We start from the raw sequence: 24844 nt of genomic DNA on the forward strand, positions 1-24844 counted from the left end.
TATATATATATATATATATATATATATATATATATATATATATATATATACGTGTGTGTGTGTGTTTAATAAGAATAATACCACTCAACAGTATTGTATTTTATAAAAACATTCAGTAACAACATAATTAAATATAATTAATTAAACAGGGTAGTTGTTTTTTTTTAAAATAAAAGAAATTGTGCATCAGAATTACCCCGTGGCCATCAGGGGGCAGTATAATACAGACCTAAGGGAATAATGGATGGATGGGAATAATATTAGATACTTTTCGCAGAGAATAAAGAATATATACCGGTGAATATTGTTATATCGGCTCTCCACATGTTTTGCTCCACCAATTTCGTTCAAATATCTTAAAGGGTTATGACACCGCAACATCGATGTTATTCATTGGCCCGTCTATAGCCGTGTTTACATGCATCCTTTTTGTCATTCTGATTTAATTCATCCCAAGTGAAGATCTCTGGTCAACTGTTAACATGTGACGTGATCTGTTCCGATTGGGTATATACATGTGCATTACCTTTAATCGGAATCGTGAACGTCACATCATTTATCAAGATGGAGGTCAGTTGTCTATTTAGCACAGTAGTTGGGATTGTTTTTACACTTTTATCGAAACAACGGCTTGATTAAAAAAACAAAAAAAAAAACAAAGAAACGCTAAGCCGAAAGGCGAAGCTCTCAATTTATCGGTCGATCTCCGTTCCTACCCTCACCTATGGTCACGAGCTGTGGGTCGTGACCGAAAGAACGAGATCCCGGATACAAGCGGCCAAAATTAGTTTCCTCCGCAGGGTGTCCGGGCTCTCCCTTAGAGATAGGGTGAGAAGTTCGGTCATCCGGGAGGATCTCAGAGTAGAGCCGCTGCTCCTCCGCATTGAGAGGAGCCAGATGAGGTGGCTGGGGCATCTGATTGGGATGCCTCCCGGACGCCTCCCCGGTGAGGTGTTCCGGGCACGTCCCACCGGGAAGAGACCCCGGGGACGACTCAGGACACGCTGGAGAGACTACGTCCTTCGGCTGGCCTGGGAACGCCTCGGGATCCCCCTGGAAGAGCAGGATGAAGTGGATGAAGAGTGCTGCCCGGCACCATTTCCATTCACGGATTACATGACATACTGTAAATTTACTTCTGATCGGTTTGGCCAAAGGAATATTACACCCCTGTTAAACTGAATGGAATTCAATCCGGATTTGGCCTGTTATTCCGATTGAGGTGTTTATGTGAAGCATTTTAACTGGGTATGGGCTTCTAAACCGATTATAATTGGAATACGAGGCTGCATGTAAACCGCACTTCATGAAGTTTTGCATTGTGTGTTAGCAATGAGTGAACAGACTTTCCGAAAAATAATTGTTCAATCTGCTTGTTGTGAAGTGAGTTAAATTTGCTGCCAACTTCTCGCGCTCGTAACTCAAATTTTTGCTTGCAAGTCAAACCAAAAAACATTAGCAGAGCAACTGCTCGTATTAGAAATATATGAATCATTTGGACTTTTTATTGGGCAGTGACATCCATCCATCCATTTTCTTAAACACCTATCCTCTTTAGGGTCGCGAGCATGCTGGAGCCTATCCCAGCTATCATCGGGCAGGAGGCGGGGTACACCCTGAACTGGTTGCCAGCCAATCGCAGGGCACATACAAACAAACAACCATTCGCACTCACGTTCACAGCTACGGGCAATTTTAGAGTCTTCAATTAACCTACCATGCATATTTTTGGGATGCGGGAGGAAACCAGAGTACCTGGAGAAAACCCACGCAGGCACGGGGAGAACATGCAAACTCCACACAGGCGAGGCCGGATTTGAACCCAGGTCCTCAGAACTGTGAGGCAGATGTGCTAACCAGTCGCCCACCAAATTAAGCTCACTATATGTGGTGAGACTGTACATGCTTTTCATTGGACAACGGCATCCACGTTTTGAAATAAAATAACAAAGAAAAGTCTTTTCTCAAAAATTTGGAGATACATGCTTTTCATTGGACTGCAAACCGAAGATTTTTTGCCCTTTCTCAAATCACTTGGCATTTTTTTCAACTGTGGCTTTTCTTGTTCTTATAAAGAAGAAGTAATTTCTATGTGTTAAAAATGAAAGAAACTATATTATTTTCATTGGGATGCCGCATATCCCCACTTTCTACCATTTAGTTGTTTTAAGGATAAAATACATCATTTGCGATGTAGATGATTTTCATTGGCCAATAGCACCACGCTACCCGATTGCCATAAATCCACATGTCCGCCCACAGCCATGGAAAAACTCAAACAAAATTTCTTCAACTTAAAAGAAAAAAATAATAATGCCACTGTGGGCTCATTTGGAAAAGTTTGCACGTATGAAAGTGTGTACGTCTCCTCCTGCTCTCACCTCCGCATTCCGGCATTTGAGTGTCATTCCTGCATGAAATGAAGTGACAAATCTTCCCGGGTGGCTTGTTGGGATTATTAGAGCGCACCACGCCCGCCCAGTACCCACCCACACACACACACGCGCGAACCCACCTACCCACATAGACACACACACGGCCAAGGCTAATCACTGGCAGAGAGAGCTCTTAAGCTACTTGGCTGTGGTCTTGCGGGGATGGAAATAATACAGCTAATCAAGGGGGATGATCCTCAGTATCAACACTTCATTTTCAGTACAGTGTGATTTGCAGGTAGTAGAGGCTCTTGCATAAACGTTCCGTGTGCTTTGTCATTTTATCTTCACAATGCCACATTTTAGCGTTTGTTCTAATGACTTTTTTTTTTAAACCTCTGCCATTTGTTTTGCCTTTGAAAGATTCACATGATGTTCCTCTTTTGCGACAGACTGTGATGTTCCCGCTTGCAAAGCTCTTCGCCTTTTGTATTTTTATTTTTTGTATTTTTTATTGCAGAGCTCCCCAGTGCAACAAAATATGTCTATATCATGGCCTACTTTTATCCAAGCCAATCCTTCGTTCCGATACCGGCGCTCAAAATGCAGGCGGATAGAACGCGTTGTGCATTACCGCTTTCCCTTTTGCCTTTGCCTTGATCTTGCGCAGCTGGAGGTGGGACGCTTGTCCTTAAAACACCAAAGCACGAGCAAGCGTTTCAATGAATTGTACCGGTTTCTGTGCAAATTACAGTTGTGAAAAGACAATATGTTGAGTTATCCAAATACAGTAGAGTGATGCCTCGACTTACAAGTGCACCAACTTACCTGTTTTTTAGTTACAATCTATCGCCTGGTCTATTTTTTTGCTTCGTGTGAAGAGAACTATTCTCACTGTCACATGGTCATCCAAAAAAGAGGCACAGCATGCTTGCTTCAAGCTGTTTGTCACTCCCAGTTGAATTTTACTCTAAAACTGACACATAAAACAGAACATTATTAAAAGTTGTATATTTAAACAACAAAGTGTTCAATCAAAACATAGAATTTCGTTTAATCAAAGTCCACTAGCTTAATGCTTACATATAATGTAAAACGCCATAGACGGGATAATGGAAATTAGCGTTGATGGTATTGTCATTATAAACCGTCACATGTAGCAGCAACACATACAAACACAGCATACAACAATACTCACAGGCACGTATTCTCTCTGATCTGTGGGAACAACGACTATTATTCTAACTTAATTGGGGACCTTTTCTGCTTCCTCTTTTTGATGGTAATTATGTTATTATATAGACCTTAGTGCTGCCCAGCATGTTGCCGCATAACGTGCTACTACACTAAAGGCATGTAACTCAATTTGGGCTTTCCTGTATACTGTCAAACTCTGTCAAAATCTGCAATTTAGTGGGGGCATGAACAACGAAGAGTGATATAGCAGGTTAACACTGTATACGTAGCCATGAGTAAAGTTTGTTACTTATTGGGCAAAACCGCTTTGACATGATCCTTTTGTTTCAAAGAAAAGAAGACTGGTCTCTTGTTGAACCTTTTTCAAATCCTGTATCAGTTGAAACCAAGGCCAAGGCTACATCTTGTGTGTGTTTCTGCATGTGTGCATTTGTGCATATGAGTGACAGACAGAATCAAAGGTCGTGGGTGGTGTTTGTGTGTCTTTGTGTCCAACGTTGTGTGTCTAAAGTGAGCAGACAGGTGATGCAGCGGTGGGAGTTAAAATAACAAATACGGTGTCTCCTCCACCCCTAAAGACCAGCTTGATCCAATCAGACACTATCCGCCATCACACACACACGCAAACAAACACGTACACACACACACACACACACACACACACTTGGTTGACACCAGCTGGGGCTAATGATGCGGTGGCTGTAGTGCATTGCTACCACATGGGGTCTTGTTGTCTGAGCTGAGCTGAGCATGTATGGATGGCTCTTGCATGCTAAAATGAAAAGACTGCACTACAGCTGTGATAAAGCGGCAAAGACCAGCTTTAGCATTGTTTTGCATCTTCTTGTGTCTGTTTCATTTACGCCGCAGACTCAGAAAGTGCTACAGCAAGCAAGTGCGAGAGCGCAAGGTTTCCAGGGTTAATTGGCATTGAAGTTCAAATTACTTTTTAAGTGCAGGAGGCATGTTTGTCCTCATTGATTTTGCTGACTGGGAGTCATTTATAAACAGTGTTTGCAGGGAGGGGAAAAAAACTCTGAGGTAATGGGGTAGAATACCTCGACACGTGGGTAAAGCTACTCTACAAAAGAATAGAGAAAGGGAAAGTGGTGGTGGGATGGATGGATCCTTCACATTAGTTTAATGGTTCACTGACTAACTAATGTCATTTGATCACCCATTTAGGTTGGCTGATGTTCACTGTATTTCTCTTTGAACTGGTCTTCATATATTTGGACAGTCCAAACCACCACTTTGCCTCCCATTTGTGCTGTACACATCCTGCATGTTCCATTTTCTTGTTGTTGAGCTTAACCTTTAGTTTTTTTTGTTGTTTTTTTTTATTAGAAACGGAAAGGTCAAACAAGCGGCTTGCAGTCGTCCAAAGAGTCAAGTCTCTGAAGAGCAGGAGCAAGTTGCTGGAGAATAACTCCAGCACAAATAACACCACGCCTGTTTTCTCCCTTCCCTACATCTGAGATTTCCATTTCCTAACGTGAAGGGAGAAGAAAATTAAACAATGCGAATGGAACAATGTTGCTGTGAACATTTATCCCTCAGCCATAGAGCTCGGACAGGCTGAATTTACGAGGGTTCGCCACTGTAAATACTGCGCTCGGAAAATGTGATTAGGCTCATAAATAGCATATTCCCTGCTGTCCTATCCTTCACCCGAGGAGCCTTGTAAAAGCATATGCTCAGGACACTTGCCCGCTTTTCTCTGTTGCCAGCCATCTGTGTGGGATCAAGATCTTTACATTTACAACTGTCCCAAATACATCATCCGGAGAAGTTAAGAATCAATACTTATTGAATAATAGAACAAAAACATTAAGAGTATTAATAAAAGACCTCATACTCACCAGAGATGCCTCATGATTAATACATGTGCAGTATTAATTTGCATAGATCGCAAGTTGAAGTTGGCTGTAACAAGTTTCGCTCTAACCAGCCAATCTGAGGACGGAAAAATGATGACATCAACGAGGGCCCGTCTTGGTGCTAATATGGATTTGAAGTCACATCTGCGAGCACTTTCTGAAGGGAGGGCCTGGCTAGATTAGATTGACAAGGCACCACATAGAGGCTGTCATCTCAAGCCAATTTCACCATAACTATCAAGAGTAGACCCACAACAACAAAAATCTCAATAACCGTTCCCAAAAAGATTTTTTTGTTTTTGTTTGAAGCAGGCCGACTGGTTAGCATGTCTGCCTCAAAGTTATGAGGACCGGGGTTCGAATCCCGGCCCCGCCTGTGTGGAGTCTGCATGTTCTCCCCGTGCCTGCGTGGGTTTTCTCCAGGTACTCCGGTTTCCTCCCACATCCCAAAAACTTGCACGGTAGGTTAACTGAAGACTCGAAATTGCCCGTAGGTGTGAATGCGAGTGCGAATGGTTGTTTGTTTCTGTGTGCCCTGCGATTGTCTGACGACCAGTTCAGGGTGTAGCCCGCCTCTCGCCCGAAGATAGCTGGGATAGGCTGCAGCACGCCCGCGACCCTCGTGAGGAAAATGGATGGATGGATGTTTGAAGCAGCCATTTTAGGGTCACTTCGTCCATTTCCAGGGTTCCTTCAAAAGTAAACTTTTCCAAGAGATTTTGTCCAATTACTACCAAATATGAAGCATTTATACTAGACAGATGGGCAATGCTAAATCAGAAAAAAAATTCAGTTTCAGTTTTTGCCATTGTGTGCGGGTAAAGTTTGATGATTCACCATAAAACACAAAACTCAGCTTCTGAGCAAAAAACTAAATTTCTTAGATATTTTGTCTGATTGCTAGCAAATCTGAAGCATTTCTAATAAATGGGCAACACTAAGTTGTAATAAATATTGAACATTTCATTGATCTTTCTGGCAGGTGGAGTGGCTGAAAAATGAAGAGATCATCGACCCAGCGGAGGACAGAAACTTCTACATCACCATCGACCACAACCTGATCATCAAGCAAGCACGACTGTCGGACACGGCCAACTACACGTGCGTGGCCAAAAACATCGTGGCCAAGAGACGCAGCACGACGGCCACTGTCATTGTTTACGGTAAGCGTCTTTATCATATGATGGATTTGGCCTTCTGTCTCCTCTGCGTTGAAATTCTTACCATTAGTCAATCACCCTTATTTCTAGTACAGTAGGCCATAACCCTATTGTTTACAAACCTTGTCCCACCACTGATGTTTGATTGGTTGAGGTCAAACTTCAGATTAGTAAGTCGATTTTCTTTTTTCTTTTTTGTCTCTCTGTCGAAAGCGAACTGATCTTCTTCCAACTTTTTGGGAACTATTGACCTGTAATAGAGCAAGTATCCGAGCGTCTGCCTCACAGTTCTGAGGACGGGGGTTCAATCCCCGGCCCCGCCTGTGTGGAGTTTGCATGTTCTCCCCGTGCCTGCGTGGGTTTTCTCCGGGCACTCCGGTTTCCTCCCACATCCCAAAAACATGCATGAATTGGAGACTCTAAATTGCCCGTAGGTGTGAATGTGAGTGCGAATGGTTGTTTGTTTGTTTGTATGTGCCCTGCGATTGGCTGGCAAGCAGTTCAGGGTGTACCCCGCCTCCTGCCCGATGACAGCTGGGATAGGCTACAGCACGCTCGCGACCCTATTGAGGAGAAGCGGCTCAGAAAATGGATGGATGGTACAAGTTCAAGCTTTTACCGGCAGTTTTAAATCAATCCTCTTCAAAGAACCTTTGGGACATTTTGGTTTTAATCAAAGCATCAAGCTTCTTGATTTTTACATGTTTTTAAAAAAATGTTTGAGGTAGCTGAAGTCAAAAGTCAGATCTGTTCTAGGCATGATTTTCAAATGATTTATGAGATGTTTTACCAAAGATATTTGAGGTAGCTGATGTCAACAGTCAGATATTCAGGGACAGCAGCTTTTATAGGTTTCAATCAATCCTCTTTAAACTTTTACGAGATTTTATTTCATATCAAAGCAAGAACCCTCTTGGTTTTCTTTCATATTTTACCAAATATGTTTGAAGTAGCTGTGGTCAGACGTCTCATATTCAGGTTAAAATAGCTTTTCCTTAACCAATCTTCTTCAAAACTTAAACTATTGATTGATATTGGGAAATATTGATACATATTAAAGCAAGATCCCTATTTAATTTTACATTTTACTGAAGATACATACATAGACAATGTATGGCTAAATATAAATTGTTTTTAGTGATATCAAAAGAGAAGATGAGTTTAGCTTAACAGTTCAGCTTTTATTCTTATGTATTTGCATCCGATTGTTTCTGTTGTCACTGTTTCTGAATTAGATGTGTAACCAGCGTCAAAAACTGAGAGCTGTCAAAGAGTGTACAGTCAATCTTTTATCAAATTCTTCTTTTGATCTGAAAACTCAAATGTTTTCAGTCAACAGCAAAGATAAAAGAATCAATCTAAGTGTGAATTTGAGTGTGAATGGTCCGGTTTCCTCCCACATCCCAAAAACATGCATTAATTGAAGTCTCTAAATTGCCCCTCGGTGTGAATGTGAGTGCGAATGGTTGTTTGTTTATGTGTGCCCTGCGATTGGCTGGCAACCAGTTCAGGGTGTACCCCGCCTCCTGCCCGATGACAGCTGGGATAGGCTCCAGCACGCCCGCGACCCTAGTGAGGAGAAGCGGCTCAGAAAATGGATGGATGGATGGATGGATGGTTGTTTATGTGTGAATGGTTGTTGATGTGCCCTGTGATTGGCTGGCAACCAGTCCATGGCGTGCCCCTTCTCTCGCCCCAAAAATCAGTTGGAATTGGCTCTAGCTGGCCCACGAGCCTAATGAGGACAAATGCTATAGGAATAAGGGTGGAAGGATTATGGTCTACTTTGTGTGTAGCATTTAAAACACCGCTGCTGCCTCATATAGCCAACCCGGGTCCCATCTTCCACATGAAATTAGCTCTGCATTGGTACCAACAATCTCGTTCTCATTGTGATCCTCCTGATATGCCTTAAAAAAAAATTCTTAGAAAGTATATGCAGACAGTGGTTGGTACTTGTTGTTGAGTCAGGCAACTCTCTCTCTGTTCTCATTTTGTATTTGTGTGTATGACTGTTTGTCCTCTTCAAAAGATGGCTAAAAGTGTGACTGTGGCTCACCTTGGCCACAGGCATTACAGTACCTTAATTGCTCCATTTTTTTTGTACTTCACTCGAGAGTTCTTTCGCACCTCAAATTTTGGTTCCCGACACAGAGTAAAAATTTGACCAAGCGACGTAACTTAAAAAAAAAAAAAAAAAAAAAGATGGGGCACTTGTAAGTCAAGGTACCACTGAATACTGAATTAATGATGAGCTTCTCTCCAGCCACCCACAAAATGATTAACTCGGTGTGGAATCTGGGCCCGTTTTGGTGACCACTGAGCCATTGTTCTGTTGAATCAATGGCAACAGGTACATGCACAGGTTAATTGTACCTTCTGCCATATAGTGTTAAAGCAGCGATTCTCAAACTGTGGTACGAGTACCTTTGGTACATCGGCTCTGTCTAGTGGGCCGCGAAAGAATCACTGAATTTAATACTAATACAATTGACGACACTCAAAACATGAAATACTGTATAATCAAACATATTACAATGAATCTTGTAGCTATGCGTATAGCCCTTTTTACATTTAACTTTTATCTGCAATACATTTTCATTGAATCATTTGAATGCATTTTTTTAGTTTCCTATATTACAACAATAAAAAATTAAATAAAACTATATTTGAAAAGATTAAAAAAAAAAAAAAAAAGCAGTGTTTGTGTTTAAAATGTCCAGAATGTGACAGTGGCTTACAGTAATAAATAAATACTTTTTAAGAATAAAACCTTTGCCTCATTATTGTCTTTTAAGATTTACTGTTCATATGGTGGTAGCTAAGTATTTAGGGTTAGAACCACTGTGTTAGAACATTTAATTCACTATATGTCTGTTGCATAGATAGATGAAAATAGATACATTATTTGTAGTAAATAAAGAGTAATTTTGGGACCAATGAGGTAAAATTGGATAAATTCCCGAGACACGTGATGACCTCGGCACAGTTGTTGGGAAACACCTGCGTTAACGTTACCTCAATTAAAAATCAATTAAAATCGAACAATTGCTCCCTCTGTTTAAAATCACAACACTGTAGGTTTTTTATATGGCAGCATAGCAGCTGTGACTCGCGACGACAACAAAACAAGTCATAATAATTATTATTATTATAATAAGCGCACACTCTGAGCCACGAGTTGATCCCTCCCCTCTGCTTTCTGCCGGTCTTAAAGGAGAGGAAACATATGACATACACACACAAAAACACACGCCGATGTTTCCCTCCAGTGTAACTGCCGCTGCATCTATCCACTGAGTGCTTGAATCAGAAATAACCGCATACGTGTGTTTGTGTGCACTGGGTACAGACAGACTGCCTGAGATGAAGTGGTTTGACACTGATTTATCCTTACAGAAATAAATTGTTCAGTCTGCAGTTCAATCTCCTCAGCAAAGAATGGTGTGGAGGAAACTCAACTCAAGCTTGAATTGACCTATTTTTGTTCCTTGATAGGAAGATCCTGCTTCAAACATACGCCGACACATCCTGTCAACCTCATTTGTGTCACTAAACATTTGCTTTAGTCATGACAGTGCATCGTATACTGCTCAAAGGCAAAAGAGCTCTTTTGAGAGAAAGAACAGAATTGGATATTTTGTTGGATATCAACTGTATATCAACAAAAAGCAGCACAGCAGAGGCATAGGGAGTCATAGTGATACAGCATATAATACACTCTCTTGACTGAAGAAGCTTATTTCCGTGAGAGCAGCATTAAAATTCTATCGTGTAACTCATGCAATGTGAAGTAAAGGCACGACAGCTTTTATTTCCTCCTCCAATGATTTGAGTAAAGGTGCTTATATCTGTGACAGCAACATTAAACTAGCATCACGTCAGGATGTCATGCGACGTAAAGCGCAACAGCTTCTATCTACTCTGCTTGTGATTCGAGCAAGCAGCATATCACACACTATTGTGACGAAAGATGCTTATTTCCTTGACAGTAGACAGAACTACAACTATCACCAGTTTCATAATGCGATATGATGTTATGCCAGTGAGCGCAACTTCTATCCACTTCTATCTACTCATCCTGTGATTCAAGCTAGCAGCATATCATGTACTATCTTGAATGAAGACACTTATTTCAGGTACAAGTACAACTATCCAAAGAATTATTCAATGTGACATAGAGACAGCCAGCACAGCTTCCATCAATTCCTGTATTGATTCAAGAAATATATATGTTACATATAAAAGCTATAACTTCTGACGAGCTTCCATCGTTTTCAGCAAAGCATAGCAGCAGGCGACATGCAATGCATTCTCTCGAATGCAGACAATTTTTGATCATATAAAAACATATTTTGTGTATAATATTTGAAATGTCACTGATGTTCTGTATGAAAGCATTAACTTCTGACTGCAAGCCAGAGCAACAAGCAGCGTATCATGCATGTTTTGACTGAAAAAGTTATCCCTGTGGTGTGATAATACATCCATCCAATCACTGATCTCTTTATCTTCGCAGTCAATGGCGGCTGGTCGACGTGGACTGAGTGGTCGGTGTGCAACAGCCGCTGTGGGCGAGGCTTCCAGAAACGAACTCGCAGCTGTACCAACCCCGCCCCCTTAAATGGCGGACTGCCTTGTGATGGACAGCCCATCCAGAAACTCCCTTGTACCTCCTTGTGCACCGGTGAGTTTAACCAGTTTGTGTGTATTGTTTTGGCCGCATCTTGTAGCATGTTGGTGTCATGGAACTTTGTCGAAGTAATTTGAGGAGCTTCATTTTGACAATAGTAGTGTTTTGCCACCATCTTGTGACATTTTGGTGCCAAGGAACTATGTTGAATTAAATTTAGGATCTTCATTTAGATAAAAACAGCGCTTTGCCGCCATCTTATGGCATCAGAAGACAATTATAAAACTTTTTCGGGGGATGTCAGCTATCCCACGTCAATAGCAGGGGAAACACTACTGTAAAAAATCCATGAGTGGCTGCTTGAAAAAAAAGAAAAAAAATATTTTTTGAAAAATGATGTTCTTCTGTGCTGTGCAAACAAGTTGATTGTGCGCCGTTCATAACCTTGAAACACCAAATGTCAGGACCGCCGTGAACCGAGGACCCCCTGTATTCATACACCTGGGACCTTTTTTTTTTTTTTTCAACAAAATGGGGGACCTCTGCGAGGAATGTAATACATCTTCAGTAGTCCATGACGACTTTTCCTTAAGCAGGGATATTTTCGCCAATCGCTCCTGTGGGATATTTTTGCATTGCTGCAGAGAGTTACAAGAAGAAGAACTGAAGGCCTGCGATTCAACCACTACAATTACTGGTGGAGCGGTTTTATGGTATGTAGGGTTTTTTTCGGTTCGCGTAATTGCAAGATATGCTAGCCAGATAGCGTCATGGGCGCAGCAGTAAGTCTATTTCCTCTTTATTTTTATGGCGTGATAAACCTGAACTGAGGTAGGTGTGACCTGTGTCTTTTAGAAGAGACTGGCGTCATGCCAAGGTCAGACAGTGAAGTTGCAGAGGACAACAGAAAAGTTCAGGAATGCTCCAAGGGATGAACCGACCCTGACCGCCATCTTCCGAACTAATAAATCTCGCTTTTGGTGTATCGGTATATATTCTTGTAGAGTGTATTGGAACCCTCCAAAGTCAACATGATCCCTCCAAAGTCAACATGATCATGTAAAAAAAAACCACTCTTTAAACTCACGTAACTTTAACAAAATTAATCAATTAATAAATTAATCAGCAAATATTTACCTCATGTGGGATGATGGGGCTGTCTTCTTTGTTCAAAGAGGCATTTCAATAATAAATGTTTCAAAAAAACAAGCCCAGTAAAATGTTTCACAATCACTATTTTCACTCATCCAGACTTATAATATAGGCAAAAAATTACGCCGCAGAAGACACAGTAGTTCAATGAGGAAATATCATCACCTCCTGCATCTGATGTGTCAGGCCGTGACAAGCTGACGTGATAAAAAATCTGTCTAAAAATCAAATATTTCATCAGAAAACATGCTTAAAATTACTACTGAGTCTATTTGGGGGGATGTTTTTTCTGTAGACATCATATGTAAACCCAGAACTATGGAATAAGTGCCAATGTTCACAGCATTAAAGAGTCCCTTCAAGATGGCGCCATCTTGTGGCATATTGTATATTTGTACCATTAGCAACGCAACTCTTTTTTTTCCCTCATTATTTCGTACTAAAGTCGTGTTGCGTGACACTTTCTTGCTTATTTATTTTCTCTGTACTATTTCCTATGACATATTTTAAGTGTTCATACCATTTCTTATTCAATTCTACTGTTTTATTCTGCCTAGTTTCTGTTTCCTTGCCTACCTAATTTGTATGTTTTGTGACATTTCCAACTAAAATATAATTTCCTTCAAAATTCTTGGGTTTCTGTTAATTCTCCCACTAAGCACTTATTGTGTTCGTCTAGTGGACGGTGAGTGGACCGAATGGAGTAAGTGGTCAGCCTGTGGGACGGAGTGTACCCAATGGAGGAGGCGCGAGTGCAACAACCCGGCACCTAAAAACGGCGGGAAGGACTGCGAGGGTCTGGTGCTTCACTCTCAGAACTGCACCGACGGACTCTGTATGCAAAGTGAGTTGATCCTTTGCCTCCCTCATCAACATGCAACACAGTGATGTTTTAAAGATATGCCTTGTGGTGGCTGTGGAGGAATTGGTGTCCATGTTGAAGAATCCAAAACTAATTATTTTAGCTGAGAAACAGAATCTTTAAACATGATGTATGCTCGGGATTAGCATTTATGTTATGTTATCTTGCATCTTTCTTCAGCCTGCCAGCGAGTTTCTGTTTGTGTTGCGCCTTCTCCTTCCACATTTTGGCAACTGGGCCTTCAAAATGGGGTTCTAACACTCATGCGTGCCCCTTTTCCACGGCAAAGCACCCTTAGCTTTATTCAACAACAGTATGCCCTCACTATGTGGTGGGTCATCTTTCACGCACCAGCTTTTTAAAAAAATTTTTTTTATAAATCTATATCATACTTACTGTGATGACCTTACATGTGGGAAAGGAGAGCCACAGTTGCCAATGCACCCTTCAGCTGTTTTTGAATGCGAGGAGAACAATGAAACACGAATAAATTGAGCGCACTCAAAGTTTACAGACACCCTTAAGGTACAAGCTACAAGAAGAGAGAGAAGAGAATCATCTTTATTGTCATGAACATGCATGCATGCACACGAAATTTGTTCTCTGCATTTTACCCATCACAGTGAACACACACGCACACTTGTTAGTGGAACACACTGCAAGCAGGGGGCAACATAACCACACGGTGAGCAGTTTGGGGTATTGGTGTCTTGCTGTTGGTGATGGTCCGGTTCTTTTATTTTTGTATCATTTCCTCCTAAATTGTTATTTATATATATTTTTACCATCCATCCATCCATTTTCCTCTGCTTATCCGAAGTCTGGTCGCAGGGGCAGCAGTTTAAGCAGGGAAGCCCAGACTTCCCTCTCTCCAGCCACTTCATCCAGCTCTTCCGGGGGGATCCCGAGGCGTTCCCAGGACAGCCGAGAGATTTAGTCTCTCTACTGTGTCCTAGATCATGCCCGGGCCTCCTTCCGGTGGGACGTACTCGTAAGACTTCACCAGGGAGGCGTCCGGGAGGCGTCCTGACCAGATGCCCGAGCCAACTCATCTGGCTCCTCTCGATGCGGAGGAGCAACGGCTCGACTCTGAGCCCCTCCTGGATGACCGAGCTTCTTACCCTACCTCACCCTGTCGAAGGGAGAGCCTGGACACCCTGTGAAGGAAACTCATTTCGGCCGCTTGGAACCGCAATCTTGTTCTTTTGACCCACAGATCAATGTTCGATGACACGACCACATAGTCGATCATCGACCTGTGGCATAGGATGTCCTGGTGCCAAGTGCACATGTGGACAACCTTGTCTGAACGTGGTGCTCGTTATGGACAATCCATAACAGAAGTCTAATAACAGAACACCACTCGGGTTCTGGTCTGGGGGGGCCATTCCTCCCGATCACACCTCTCCAGGTCTCACGGTCATTGGCCACGTGAGCGTTGAAGTCCCCCAGCAGAACGAGGGAGTCCCCAGGGGGAGCGCTCTTCAGCACCCCCTCCAAGGACTCCAAAAAGGGTGGGTACTTTGAACTGCTGTTTGGTGCATAGGTACAAACAACAGTCATGACCCAACCCCCACCCGAAGGCGGAAGGAGGCTAGCCTCTCGTCCACCGGGGTAAATCCCAACGTACAGGCACCAACTCGGGGGGGAATAAGTATGCCCATACCTACGAAGGCGCCTCTCACGGTGGGCAACTCCAGAAAGGAAAAGAGTCCAACCCCTCTCAAGAGGACTGGTACCGGAGCCCCAGCTGTGTGTCTAGTCAGAACTTCTCAACCTCGCACACCACCTTAGGCTCTTTCCCTGCCAGAGATGTGACATTCCACCTCCCGAGAGCCAGCTTCTGTAGGAGGGGATCCGACCGCCAAGAACCCCGCCTTCGGCCGCCACCCAGCTCACTACCCTTGGCCCCTCCCACAGGTGGTGAGCTCATGGGAAGGGGGAGCCATGTTGCCTCTTCGGACTGTGCCCGGCCGGGCCCCATGGGTGTAGGCCCAGCCACCAGGCGCTCGCCTTCGAGCCCCACCTCCAGGCCTGACTACAGAGGACCCCGGTGACCCGCGTCCAGGCAAGGGAAACCTAGGCCCATTTATTTTCTTCATCATAAGGGGTCATTTGAGCCGCTTTGTGTGGTCCCTTACGGAGGACCTGTTTGCCATGGGTGACCCTACCAGGACGTAAAGTCCCAGACAACTTAACTCCTAGGATTATTAGGACGCACAAACCCCTCCGCCACGATACGTTTTACCAGTTTCACCAGTTTCACCAGTTTTACCAGTTCCAGCTAAATTATTGTTTTTAAAACTATCATATTTGTGTACCAGTCACTGATGGTGTAGTGGTACACTCGCCTGACTTTGGTGCGGGCAGCGTGGGTTCAGTTCCCACTCAGTGACGGTGTGAATGTGAGTGCGAATAGTTGTCCGTGTCTATATGTGCCTTGCGACTGACTGGCGACCAGTTCGGGGTGTAGTCCGCCTTTCGCCCGAAGCCAGCTGGGATAGGCTCAAGCACCCCGTGACCCTAACCAGGATAAGCGGTGTTGAAAATGGAGGGATGGATATTTGTGTACCATTTCCGACCTTTTTTTTCTCGTACGATTTCCTACTAAATTCCCATGGTAGACCAGTGAAGTGCAAAGTATATGTTAGAATATTAACAAAACTGAACATGCAGTCTATTGTTTTCGCAGTAAGTTTTAATGTTGCCATAGTTACAGTTAAAATATACTGTATGTTTCACTATCATCCCCCTTCTATATAATCACATTTTGTATGAATGCATGTTTTAATGTTGCCATACAGCATAAAGCATGCAGCATTGTTGCTTTTTTGTTTGACGCTCCTCCTTCCCTTCCTACTCCTCCTCTTCTTTCTCTTCCTCAGGCATCACTATCTTCTCTCATTTTGCCTGCCTCGTGTCGCTCTTACCCTCGGGAGGCTTCTTGCTTTCATGGCGTCGATTCATTCACATTTACTTTCTGAACATCACCCACCGGTCGCCTCGCTCGGTCAAGTCAAAGTCTCCTTTTTTACGAAAAACATAACGTCACATAAATAATAATAATACAGTGCATCAGACACCAATTCAACTGCCATTTGGCTCATTCCCACCATCTTCTGTGGTGAATTTCAAAAAAAGCTTGAAAGGGTGAAGCGAATATTTCAGCGGCTTCTCGAAGGTACAGGCAATTATATTTGTTGACTTGCAGTATGAGGAGGAGTACCTTGCTTACTCATTGCAGCGAGAGTAATTGGGAGACATTTGACGAGAGCACAGGAGAGAAAACAGCGGAACGTATTTTTAGAGCACGCACATGTTCTCACGTTTGTACGTGTAACGACGCCACAGGTTCTCGGGTGCTGAGCGACAACATCCCTTCATTAGCAAGGAATGATCAGCCATCCCCTTGTCATCATCAGTGTTTTCCACATTTTTCAAAGTCGTATCAGCTTCTCTGGATGACATAAAATGTTGGAAAACAACTAAAACTACACATCGTGATTGCACAGTATCCGCAGTTACAGCACACATGTAGCACACATAAGGAATGGAAAATAAGAACCAATAAGTTGTGTTGTCAAGCAGCTTAAAGCCTCACGATTAACTGTTTATGTCATGCTATGTGTAAAAATGCTTTGGAATAGGACACCATGTAAAAGCATACAAAACACCCCTTTACTATCCATTAAAAGTATTGAATTGCTGTGTATACCTAAAACATCAGTCCTTTAATAATTGGCATACTTCAAATAAATGCCTCTCTTTGCCCTCTCAGAAGAAAAAAATACATGTATGTAAGTTTCATTTCTTTTACAATTTATTTTTCACTAATGTGGTATACTTTACCATATTTCCTCCAATAGTTGCTCTGCTGCCTCTATTCCATCCATCCATTTTCTGTACCGCTTATCCTCACTAGGGTCGTGGGCTGCTGGAGCCTATCCCAGCTATCTTCGGGCGGGAGGCGGGGTACACTCTGACGTGGAAACCCCGCCGGCTTCTCTGGGCCCGAGCTCATCTAAGATAGATGCAAAGTGGAAACGTGTTCTGTGGTCCGACAAGTCCACATTTCAAATTGTTTTTGGAAATTGTGGACGTCGTGTCCTCTGGGCCAAAGAGGAAAAGAACCATCCGGACTGTTGTGGACACAAAGTTCTAAAGCCAGCATCTGTGATGGTATGGGGCTGTGTTAGTGCCAATGGCATGGGTAGCTTACACGTCAGCGAAGGCACCATTAATGCTGAAAGTTTATCAGTTTGAACATTAAATATTTTGTCTTTGTAGTGTATTCAATTAAATATAGGTCGAACACGATTTGCAAATCATTGTATTCCGTTTTTATTTATTTTTAACACAACGTCCCAACTTCATTGGAATTGGGGTTGTGTATACATATGTATATATACATTTTCAGTTCATAATAGATTTATGGTATTCGCACCTGGTTTCGGTCGGTGGAGTATTGTATACAAATCTTTCATTTATTAAAGACCTGCCACTTACACATCAGGATACCCGTGAATGTATTCATATGACAAATGTGTAAAACTTATCACCTTTTATGGCATTCAGCATTCAACCAATGTGCGATTGTTCTCTGTTATCCACTCACTTGGCTTCCTCACTTAATCAAACGCTTTCTATTTCACACCATCTTGTTTTTGTAATGGGACAAGCCGCGTGTTCCCGTTGTGCTACGTTAGCATTTTAGCGTGGTCCTGACCTCTAATCGGTTTGGCATTTGGCTGATGCGCTGACGATTAGGAACAAACTGTGTGCAAACAGAGTAACACATTCATCAGAAATCAACAATACTGATAGTGCTGAGTCAGTGTGTTGTGTTTTCGTCAGTTTTTTGTCATTTACTTCATCCATCCATCCATCCTTCATTCCTTTCTTTTCCGCCCCAAAGGTTCATTGTTTGAGACGTCCAAAGAAAAGAGTGATGTGGGATTCACATGTAAGTTTTACCCTTCATTTCTCTCCTTTTTCTTTCTTTGTGTGTGTGCGTGTGTCCATGTCTGTTTATGTTCTTCTCTTATCATGATATCAGTGTATTTGTTTGTTTCAGGAAGTCAAATGTGCTCCCATGCTGGCTTCAAAGGCACATCAATAATTTTCCACTGTTACAAACGAGAGAAATGTGAAACAAGGGCTTGTAGTTGATTTAATCTAAAGAAGAAGTGATGTATTGGTAAATATGTTGTTCAAAGAAAGTGAAACAATTGTGAAAGGAAACATTATGCATTTTTTCCACATTTCAAAACAGTTCCCAGGTGTCTTAATAAAAGCGCTCTGACATTCATCAAACTACACAAAGGACAAAAAAAATTAGAGAACACTTTACATCCACTTTGTCTATAACAGGGGTGTCAAACTCAAATTCACAATGGGTCAAAATAAAAAATTGGGACAACGTCGCGGGCCAAACAACATTTTAATGAAAAATCACTGCGATGTGCATGTTTCCCTTCTCTCCAGAAATGTAGCATTAATGTTTATCATATGACAACAAACTTACATTTTGCTTTAACACTGAATCTGGAATAAACAAACTTTAAAATTATAAACACGAGAAATCCAATTTGCGCTAAAAGACATCAGTGGTATTGGTTTGTTGTTTTGTATTTAAAATGATAAGATGAATTCTTCTCTCTCCATCTTCTATTTAACTATATCCAACTACCTTTCTTTTTGATGTAAATCTTTTTTCAAAGGCCAACAACAAAACAACCCAAAAAAATAAGAATGTCCTTCAATAAAAATCCAAACTTCAAACTATTAACAGTCCACGCCTTGGAGTTGATAAAGGGCATTAAAAAAAAAACATGAATTCAATTCTGTTATATTCTTTGTTACAGACAAAAAGGTCTGTCTTTTACTTTAGTGAACAGACAATCTGCCTCCCACCTGTCTTGGAAGTTAACCGTTTTCCATCTTTCGTTTGGCCATTTTTGGGAAAGGGAAGTGTAAATTTGCTCAAGGAGACTGGTAGCATAGTTACTAACGACTGCAACAGAAAGGGAAAGGGCGCTCGCCGGGCTAGACTGATGACCCGACACACTAGCAAAGCATTCTGGGATTTGTAATATTAGTGGCGCATGTGCTATATACTGGCGGGCCAGCTCTAATACACATTTGATATGGTCTTGCGGGCCAAATATAATTACATCGTGAGCCAAATTTGGCCGCCGGGCCTGAGTTTGACATATATGGTCTATATGCTGGTTGAAATCGCTCAGTTTTGGCAGGGGCAGAGCTAGTGCATTGTGACGAAGCGAGCAGCCACTCAATGTTGCCCGCTTTGCGACTGTAACTTGACTGGAAGTACGTATTAGTCACACTTTTCATTCCTAGCTATCTTCTTACCCATCTATTATTCAGGATATTCAACGCCTGTTCCTCCCTACTCTATCAACCACTACCTGTGAATCAGCTTCCACTTCCTACTTACCGACCGACCGACCTACCTACCGAGTTACCCACCTTCTTTACTACCTACTAACTACTTATTTTCTTTGCTACCTGCCTAACTTCCTTCTTTCTTATCTAACTACCTACCTATCTATTTACCGAGCTTCTTTACAACCTACCTACTTACTTTCTTTCCTCCCACCATCCCTACCTACCTACCTACTTACCTACCTGCCTTCTTTACTACCTTCCTACCTACTTATTTTCTTTGCTCTCAACCTACTGACCTACTTTCATTCCTACCTACATATAAATAAAATAATAATAAATAATAATAATAATAAAAATAAAATAAACATATCTACAGTATCTACCAACCTACCTTCTTTCCTGTCTCCCTCCCTACCTACTAGTGCCCACTAAATCTCATTCATTATCATTAATGACAGTAACAACTGATTTCCAAATCAGAATCAAATGGTTACTCCTTGTGCTATTCCGAAGTAAAGACGTCATAGTCCAAAAAATGAAAGATCTGAAAAAAGTAAAGTCATTAGTTTAAAATACCTCACCGTACCTTGGCCAAAAGTAGGTTGGTTTTGTGCCTGTCGGTGCCGTAAATCCTTGTCTGCCTCGGACCAGCTGCCTCCTTCCTAGCTAGCCAGCTTGCTACCTAGCCAGCTCTCGTCATCTTTCACGCTGTGTTGGATTAACTTCCTCCCATGCATTCTGTCATGGTCGCCTTCCACCTCGGCGTTGGCTCCTTTTCCACTCCGGTTGTGCCGCTGCCAAGAATATCCGTGCAGGTTTTTGGGCTAAGCCATGGGACGCCTCCAACCGCGAAGATGTCGTTGAAGGGCTATAGCTATAAGTGCACTCATGCTCAGAAACTATGCTAAATCCAAATGGCGTTGGCCATAAATAAAGGCTAAATAACATGTAATCTTTTGCCTTTTTGAAAGTACATGTAGCGTGGCAGTATTGCAGCTCTTGTCAGAATAAAGTAAGGATTATACTGATTGGATGTTTGTTTGTGTTCGAGGACGAATGCCAATTCGAATCACCACCGATTTGTGAACAGCCCTACTACCTACTGAATTCCCGTCGTTTCTTCACCTACCAACCTTCCTTGCTATCAACCTACCGACCAAACTGCTTTGCTATATACCGACCTTGCTACCGACCGACTGACCTACCTACCGACCTACCTGCATGCCTACATACACTATAGTGCCAAAAGTATTCGCTCACCTGCTTTGATTCACCTATGATTGTGTGAATGCTGAAGGCAAATTTAGCTATTACTTCCTTATTTTTCAACGGATTTGCACCGTTCCTACTTCTATGTGTTCAGCTCATTCAAACCAACCAGTGAACAACTCCCCTTCCCCAAATTTCCCGAAAATTTCAAAATAAAAGCCCGAAATTCCGAATTTTGCCGTAACTTCCTTATTTCTCAACGCATTTGCACCGTTCTTACTTCTTTCTACATGTTCAACTCATTCCACATTATTCAACATCATTCTAGATCATTCAATAAGATTCAATAACATTCCACATGATTTCTACCAGCATTTCAGCATTCACACGCAATTTCTTCAGGAATTCCCCTTTCTAGTTTTAAGTGATATGCCATTCTACAACCCCAATTCCAATAAAGTTGGGACGTTGTGTTAAACATAAATAAAAACAAAATACAATGATTTGCAAATCATGTTCAACCTATATTTAATTGAATACACTACAAAGACAAGATATGTAATGTTCAAACTGATAAACTTCCTTCTGTCCTTCCTACCTTCTTTCTTATCTAAAGCAAATAATCATTAACTTAGAATTTTATGGCTGCAACACGTTCCAAAAAGCTGGGACAGATGGCAAAAAAAAGACTTCCCTGAATTACTCAGTCATTCACAAGCAAAGATGGGACGAGGTTCACCTCATTGTGAACAAGTGCGTGAGAAAATATTCCAACAATTTAAGGACAATGTTCCTCAACGTACAATTGCAAGAAATTTAGGGATTTCATCATCTACGGTCCATAATATTATCATAAGGTTCAGCGAATCTGGAGAAATCCCTGCATGCAAGCGGCAAGGCCGAAAACTAACATTGAATGCCCGTGGCCTTCGATCCCTCAGGCGGCACTGCATCAAAAATCGACATGAATGTGTAAAGGATATCACCACATGGGCTCAGGAACACTTCAGAAAACCAATGTCAGTAAATACCATTCGGCGCTACATCCATATGATTTAATATGATGCTGGTCTACCCTTTGTACCTGTAACAGCTTCACTGCTTGTGGGAAGGCTTTCAACAAGGTTTTAGGAGTGAGTTTATGGGGAATATTTGCCCATTCTTCCAGGAGCATATTTGTGAGGTCACACACTGATGTTGGACGAGAAGGCCTGGCTCACTGGCCACTTAAAAATCAACCCTAACATGTTCTATCGGGTTAAAGACAGGACTGAAGGCGCGAGTGAGTGCCACCTCCCACAGAATGCTGCCCTTGGCGGCTGCCCATATCGCCCGTATCGGAAACCGCCACTGCAACCAATTCCTCCATATCCGTCTTTTAACTGTAACTACTTCTGCCTCACTAATCGGTTACCTTCCGACCAGCCCTTCCGACTGCCGTAGCCATTGTCTGTCCAGTACCTACCTACCTACCCACCTACCTGGATAACTACCCACCATGTCGTCTGATGACGATAAAAAATGTCACAAACACTGGCCTACCAACCGACCCAACCAAGCAGTAGCCCACCTACCAACCACCCATCTTACTGACTCACTTTTGTGTGTGTTTCTGTGTGTATGCGCGACCTGGCATTTGAGAGTAAAACATCCATCCCCTTTGCATCGAGCGCTGTCAGATTAGACTGAGCAGAGCATCAAAGATGTAGGAATACGACTCTCGCTTCAAGTGTTTCATTGGCTCCTTTTACACTGCGTCCACTCAGATATAGAAATGTGCGAGCAGCTTTACACATTTTATAGTGTGACAAAAACGCACACGCAAAGCGGGGTCAAAATAACTTGTGAGATGTTGATTGTGTGTGTCCACGCTGGTCAAGACAACTCAATTTGTAGACCTTTGGAATTTTTAGTTTTGGTTCGTTTTTATTCACTGACACTACTTTGAAGTTTTGAATCAAAAATAAGATGTATGAGGAAACAACGAGAAGACAAAAATGATACTAATCCAGTTTTAGGGACTAAATCAATTTGTCTGAATATGAAAACATTTTTTAAACAGTGAATCCCCGTTTATCGCAGCGGATTTTTTAAATAGTTTTTCCCAACCCACATGCTTTAAACCTTCGCACGATACTCTTGATTCTTTTCTCATAACATTGTGACTCTTTCCCTTCAACATTACAAGTTTTTTTCATCTATAATTTTCTGACTTAAGCTTCATGATACTGCAACATTACAATGGGAACTTCCTAAAATTACAACTTGTTGTGCGTAACATTGCACCAATTTTCCCTTAATATTACAAAAATGAAATTCTTTTACTATTGTCCAACTTTATTCTAATGGTACTCAGATTTTTTTTTTTGCAACATTACGACGTTTTTCCTACAGGTTACACATTTCTTCTCCTATAATTTTCAGACTTTGATTTTTTTTTTTTCCTCGTAAAATTTAAACTTTTTTGCGTAACATTACCACCATTTTCCGTTAATATTATGACTTTTTTTCTGATATTATTGTCCAACATTATTCTCATGATACGCCAACATTTTTTTGCAAAATACAAAAAAATTTCTTGCTTAAAGCTTTTGCCCTTCAATATGATTACTTGTTTATTGTATTTTTTTCCCACTTCATTCATACTCCAAATGTATTCTCAAAACATAACTTGTTTTCAGAATATTTAGAATTTATGTTCATGTAACATAAGTTTAAATATATATATATTTATTTATTTAACATTTGTCACTCAAATGTATGACTATTATTGTTTTTTGTCTGTATTCTCTAACTATATTCTCATAATAATCATATAATAATACATCATTTTGCCTCACAACATTGTAACTTTTTTCTTTTAAAAGTGAACATTTTTTTCTCCTATAATTTTGCTTTTATTTAATTGAATTTTATTTTCCCCGCGACCCCAGTGAGGAGAAGCGGCTCAGAAAATGGATGGATGGATGGAATTTCTTTTCCTCCGAAATTTAGCTCATAACTTTATCACTTTTTTCCTTTTGAAATTAAAATGTAATTGCATAACATGGCTACCATTTCCTTCCATATTATGACTTTTTCTCGTATTATTCTCCAACTTTATTCTCATGATACTCCAACGTTATTATGACTGTTTTTCATCCTCTCACCTTTTTTTATGTAACATCACAAATATGTTCCTTTAATATTATAACTCCCCTCTCATATCATTCTCATGATACTCCAAGATTTTTCTTGAAACATTCAAAAAAATTTCTTTAACATAACATTTTTCTCCAATAATTTTCCAACTTTATTCTCATTATACACCCACCGACTTTATTATCCTAATGTTATGACCTTTTTTACCTGGTAATATTACAACTTGTTTTAATTTATTTGAGTACTTTTTTTTTTCTCATTCTTTTGTCGGACTTTATTCTGATGATGATATCAAAACGTGGCTATTTTCTCACAATATTATGACTTCATCCTTGTAACATTAAAACTTTTTTTTTTTTTGCCCTCAATGCTACGACATTTTTCTTCTATTATTGTCCAACTTTGTTTTCAAGATACTCTGACTTTTTCCTCCCAACCTCACTTTTTTCCTTTTTTATTCTTAAAACGTGACATTTTCTCATAATATTACAATATTATTCAATATTATTGAAAACATGACTTGCCACTGTAATCCCCAAATATTATGGCCTTTTTTCGTAATTCAACATTTTTTTTTTTGCACTTTCAGCATGGCTATTATACACCTCAGTAAATTAGACGAGAGTAGCATATGTTACCTTTGTATCCTTAGTCAGGTTTAAATTCTTCCTCATTCTATCACAGCCTGTCATGCTGCCTTCACAGCGCACAACCTCAAATTGCACATGCACATGCACACGCACGTCACGTCCAAACACATTATTCATCCATGCGGGTCGAAAGTATTCACCCACCTCCAGTTGCTTTTTCCCCCTCTCCTGTGTCTC

At 41.3% G+C, this 24844-nt stretch overlaps 1 protein-coding gene across 4 annotated transcripts in view; it reads left to right on the plus strand.

The window, feature by feature from the left end:
- Positions 1-24844, plus strand: part of LOC133400079 (netrin receptor UNC5C-like) — a 332980-nt gene that overhangs the window by 257306 nt on the left and 50830 nt on the right. For 3 of the 4 annotated variants that reach the window (XM_061672304.1, XM_061672302.1, XM_061672305.1), the window contains 4 exons: positions 6435-6615; positions 11132-11299; positions 13077-13241; positions 18175-18222. In XM_061672304.1, coding sequence (XP_061528288.1) covers positions 6435-6615; positions 11132-11299; positions 13077-13241; positions 18175-18222 — 562 coding nt within the window. The remainder of the gene's footprint in view (positions 1-6434; positions 6616-11131; positions 11300-13076; positions 13242-18174; positions 18223-24844) is intronic. The other variant, XM_061672303.1, reaches the window with a different exon arrangement.

Source organism: Phycodurus eques, chromosome 3 (assembly GCF_024500275.1).
Source record: "Phycodurus eques isolate BA_2022a chromosome 3, UOR_Pequ_1.1, whole genome shotgun sequence".
Classification (NCBI taxonomy): domain Eukaryota; kingdom Metazoa; phylum Chordata; class Actinopteri; order Syngnathiformes; family Syngnathidae; genus Phycodurus; species Phycodurus eques.